The sequence below is a fragment of the Mus caroli genome, chromosome 7 (genome assembly GCF_900094665.2).
Source record: "Mus caroli chromosome 7, CAROLI_EIJ_v1.1, whole genome shotgun sequence".
Lineage (NCBI taxonomy): Eukaryota > Metazoa > Chordata > Mammalia > Rodentia > Muridae > Mus > Mus caroli.
The window spans coordinates 111,056,807-111,061,040 of NC_034576.1; the positions used below are offsets into that span (position 1 = coordinate 111,056,807).

Genomic DNA, 4,234 nt, shown 5'->3' on the forward strand with positions numbered 1-4,234 from the left:
GTAGACTTTTATAATCATTATAAAAAGCAATTCTGCAATAGTTATTCAAATTAAGGAATACTGAGCTCAGGTAGTAGCACACGGAGAGAGAGGCAGCTTAACTGGAGTATGGGTATGAGTTGATTCTCAAAACTGGATGGATATGCAAACACAGGTGCACATAAAACACAAAAGTAGATACTATGATAAGAGACAAATTAGAGAGATGATACATAGAAAGACACCACTCACCCAAATAGATGCCCAGAAAACAAAGCATCTAACATATGAATATTTAAAATTAGATTTATTGAAGCATCAGCTTATAACAATAACAAACTAGATACCCACAATTTACAAACATATGACTACAGTTACATCACACTATTAAAACCATATAGTCACAAAAACAAATGACTAAAATATTGCTGGGATCCCTTTTGCCATAATTTAGTAAATTACATTTCTTTGGGTGGTTTCCAAATCTCAAATGGCTTCTCAGCAAGTAACAAAATCACTTTTCTTTGGCATAATTTTATCACAGCCCTTTTTATCTCCTTGTTTCTCAGGCTGTAGATAAGTGGATTCAGCAGAGGGGTGAGCAGAGAGTAAGCCAATGACATCAGTTTCTTGGTGTCTGGTGAGTACTTGGATTTAGGCTGCAAATAACTCATGCATGCTGTGCCATAGAAGAGGGTGACAGAGGTGAGATGAGAGGCACACGTGGAAAAGGCCTTCTGCCTCCCTGTAGTGGATGGCATCCTCAGGATGGTGAAGAGAATTCGAGTATAAGACAAGAGTATTAATAGGAAGGGGATCATGACAATCAACATGGTACCTGTGAAGGAATAGACTTCAAACAGGAAGGTATCTGCACAGACAAGCTCCAGCACTGCTGGGGTTTCACATGATATATGATTAATTTTACTAGGACCACAGAAGGGGAAGCTAAACACCCATGTGACCTCCACAGTAGCTGTCATGATGCCCAAGACCCATGAGGACATCACCAATTTCACAAAGATCCTTTTGCTCATAATGACTGGGTAGGTCAGAGGGTGGCAGATTGCAGCAAATTGATCATAAGCCATTGCCCCCAGGAGAAAACACTCAGTCCCACCAAAGAGAAGAATGAAATACATCTGTGCAAAACAGCCCCCAAAGGAAATGGTCGCTTTCTCTCTAGTCAGGACCACCAGCATCTCAGGCATAATGGCTGTGCTGAAGCTTGCTTCCACCACAGACAAGTTCTGCAGGAACAAGTACATGGGGATATGTAGGCTGTGGTCCAGAAAGATGACAGTAACAATGGTGGCATTTCCTGTCAGAGTCACCAGATAAATAACTAAGAAAGCTCCAAACATGTGTACTTGGAGTTCATGGAGGTGAGAAAAGCCTAACAGGATGAACTCAACCACAGAGCTGTCATTCTGTCCCATCACTGCAGGAGGCAGGTCCTATATTTTCTCAGGGACATAGTGTACAACAAATGAACTTCCAGTCAAATAGCTCCAGCCTGCATTGATCACAGCACAGAGCATAAAAGGAGGAGAGCAACGTCACAATTAGCATCTTGAAGGATGCCTATCTACTTGCATTGATGAGCCATTGAAAAAGAAATGGAGGAATGAAGACTACTTGCTAAGAAATCTGACCTAACACATAAAACGCAGTCCATTTTCTATCACAAGTTGCATATTTTGTATTGAGCTTTAAAGTTAATAAAAATGATTTCTAAAGATATTCTAACTCTATACAATCTTATAGCATCACCTGCATTATGTAATATTAGATAAATATGAAAGTTATGATCATGAAAATAAAGTACATAGGTTAATATTTATGAACCTAACTCAAAATTTTTCCTAAAGATGTAATAATTCAATTATGAATAAAAATGAAAATTTTAGATACATTCTTACTATCTAGTAGCATTTTAACGATAGATTTATATATATGTGCATATAGATATAGATATAGATATAGATGATATAGCTATAGATAATCCCTAAATACAACCTTTTCAGTCTATATGCTACTTATATCTCTGTTAGATATTTTTTTGCTATTCACTGCATTCAACTAGTAGAACTGGATAAAGCTGTTAACGGTGACAACGTTGTTTATAAACGCACAAAGGAGGTTGTAGTTGAAATGTGTGTGGTGGTGGATGATACCTAAAGCTTGTGTGAATTGGCTGTGATCATACTAAGTTCTTCCCAGACTAGAACTAGCCATTTCTGTTAGAATTTACTCTGATATGATATTTTGAGGGGTAAAGCTCAAATGCCCATCCCTGTGACCATGATGGTTTAAGGAAAAGGCCACATGAGGGTCATCACAGGGCTGTGATTTGAGTTTTCACTCTTCCCTCTCTGTTCTCTTACTTCACTTTCTCCACTCCATTCCTATTCCAAAAGTTTATGAAATCATTAATTCCTCAAGAAATTATCATCAGCATCCAACTATAAAAGAAACTTAACATGCTGCGCGAGAGAGGCTTGACACCTTAACAGAGGCTACCACAACATGCTTTAGAGCAGTGATTCTGACTCTTACACTTTCTTTTATTATTACATAATGTATTTCCAGACACAAACATGTAACCCATCATAACAACATAGCGATGGAAATAAAGGTTTGTTTGCTTCTTGGATATATGCACAATACCTACAATAGTCCTTGGTCCATATGACATATTTACACAGTATTCCTAACACATAGAAGGGGTATGGCTCACAATGACCTACAGTTCATTCCAAAACAAGTAATAGAAGTTTGGAAGTCTCCAGCACAAAGAAATGAACACCTCAAGTAATAGAAATGCTAATTGTTTTCATCTGACCATTGTACACTCTAAAAATAACTTGAAATGTACTATAGTTCATAAGTATATGCAATTACTGAGTGAAAATATACACAGAGAAAGAATATAAACAGATTATATGTGTGTGTTTAAAACTTAAACAAAAACATTAAGCATACTACTGTGAGTGATAAAGAACAATTGAGAAATTGTTCTATCAATAACATACAGATGCTAACTAACATCTTTGAAAAAGCTCAAATAGTGCCATGGTGGGTATTTCATTCATTAGCCTTCAGCCTCCAGCTGAGAACAGTAAGCACTGACCTCAGTGCCCAAGTGTTTTAGTAAGAAATTGTAGACTATGGTAAGTGCAGCAAATTATTGATCCTTGAAATTGTGTTTGTTCTTCTCTCTGAATAAAAACAAATGAAATTATCAAACACAAACCTAAAGAGGCAAATGATTTGGCTGTGCATTATGATCCTTAAGCACTGAGGTGTTTCTTGTAGAATGTCTCCATCAAATTCCTTGCAGGAGGTCAGTGAGGAGAAATTTAAAGAAAAAAAACTAAGGACAAGCACATAACACAAGCAAAGCCTACACTGTCTTACCTAGTCATTCTGTCTCATTAAAGTCCATGCCCCAAAGCCACCTATTCATAAATATGATTTAGAAAACTGATTTGGAAAATTACAGACACTCATGTGCTGCAGTGGTCTCTCTGAACAGAACTTGAAATAAAAGTGTGTGCATATTTCTCTATTTTGTAAGAACTAAAAAGGCTTGAACTTGGACTCTTGGTGACAGGGCTCAAGGGAAAAAACTTTAACTATCAATCCTCCATGTCTCCACTGGGTCTTAACCTCTCTTACACAAGAGACTCCCCCATAAGATCTCCCTATAGAAATTAAAACAGAAGAGTGAATGTTGTAAACAGGGAAGCGGGGAGATATGAGATGAAAAAATAATGTCATAGATTTTAATAGACTGTAAACAGTCTATGCAATGATGGGGAAAAAATTTAAGCAAATAGGTCTACCAATCCTGTGAAGTAGAAAACCTGAGAAGGAAGATCAACTCGTGGATACTTCATTCCTCCCTAGAATAGGGAATAAAATATCCATGGAAAGAGTTGCAGAGACAAAGTATAGAGCTAAGACAAAGGATGGACCATCCAGAGACTGCCCCACCTGTGGGTCCATCCCATAATAACACAGACACTGTTGCATATGCCAGCAAGATTTTGCTGAAAGGACCCTTACATAGCTGTCTCCTGTGAAGCTTTGTCTGTGCCTGGCAAATACAGAAGTGGATACTCACAGTCATCTATAGGAGGGAACACAGGACCCCCAATGTAGGAGCTAGAGAAAGTACCCAAGGAGCTAAAGGGGTCTGCAACCCTATAGGAGGAACAACAATATGAACTAATCAGTACCCCCAGAGCTC

General features: G+C 37.9%; 1 protein-coding gene across 1 annotated transcript; it reads right to left on the reverse strand.

Moving 5' to 3' along the window:
- Positions 1 to 437: 437 nt before the first annotated feature.
- On the reverse strand, positions 438 to 1,418 carry LOC110298037 (olfactory receptor 10A3-like). The gene has a single exon (XM_021167074.1). It carries the CDS (start codon positions 1,416 to 1,418, stop codon positions 438 to 440), a length of 981 nt encoding a protein of 326 aa, XP_021022733.1.
- Between the last annotated feature and the right edge of the window lie 2,816 nt (positions 1,419 to 4,234).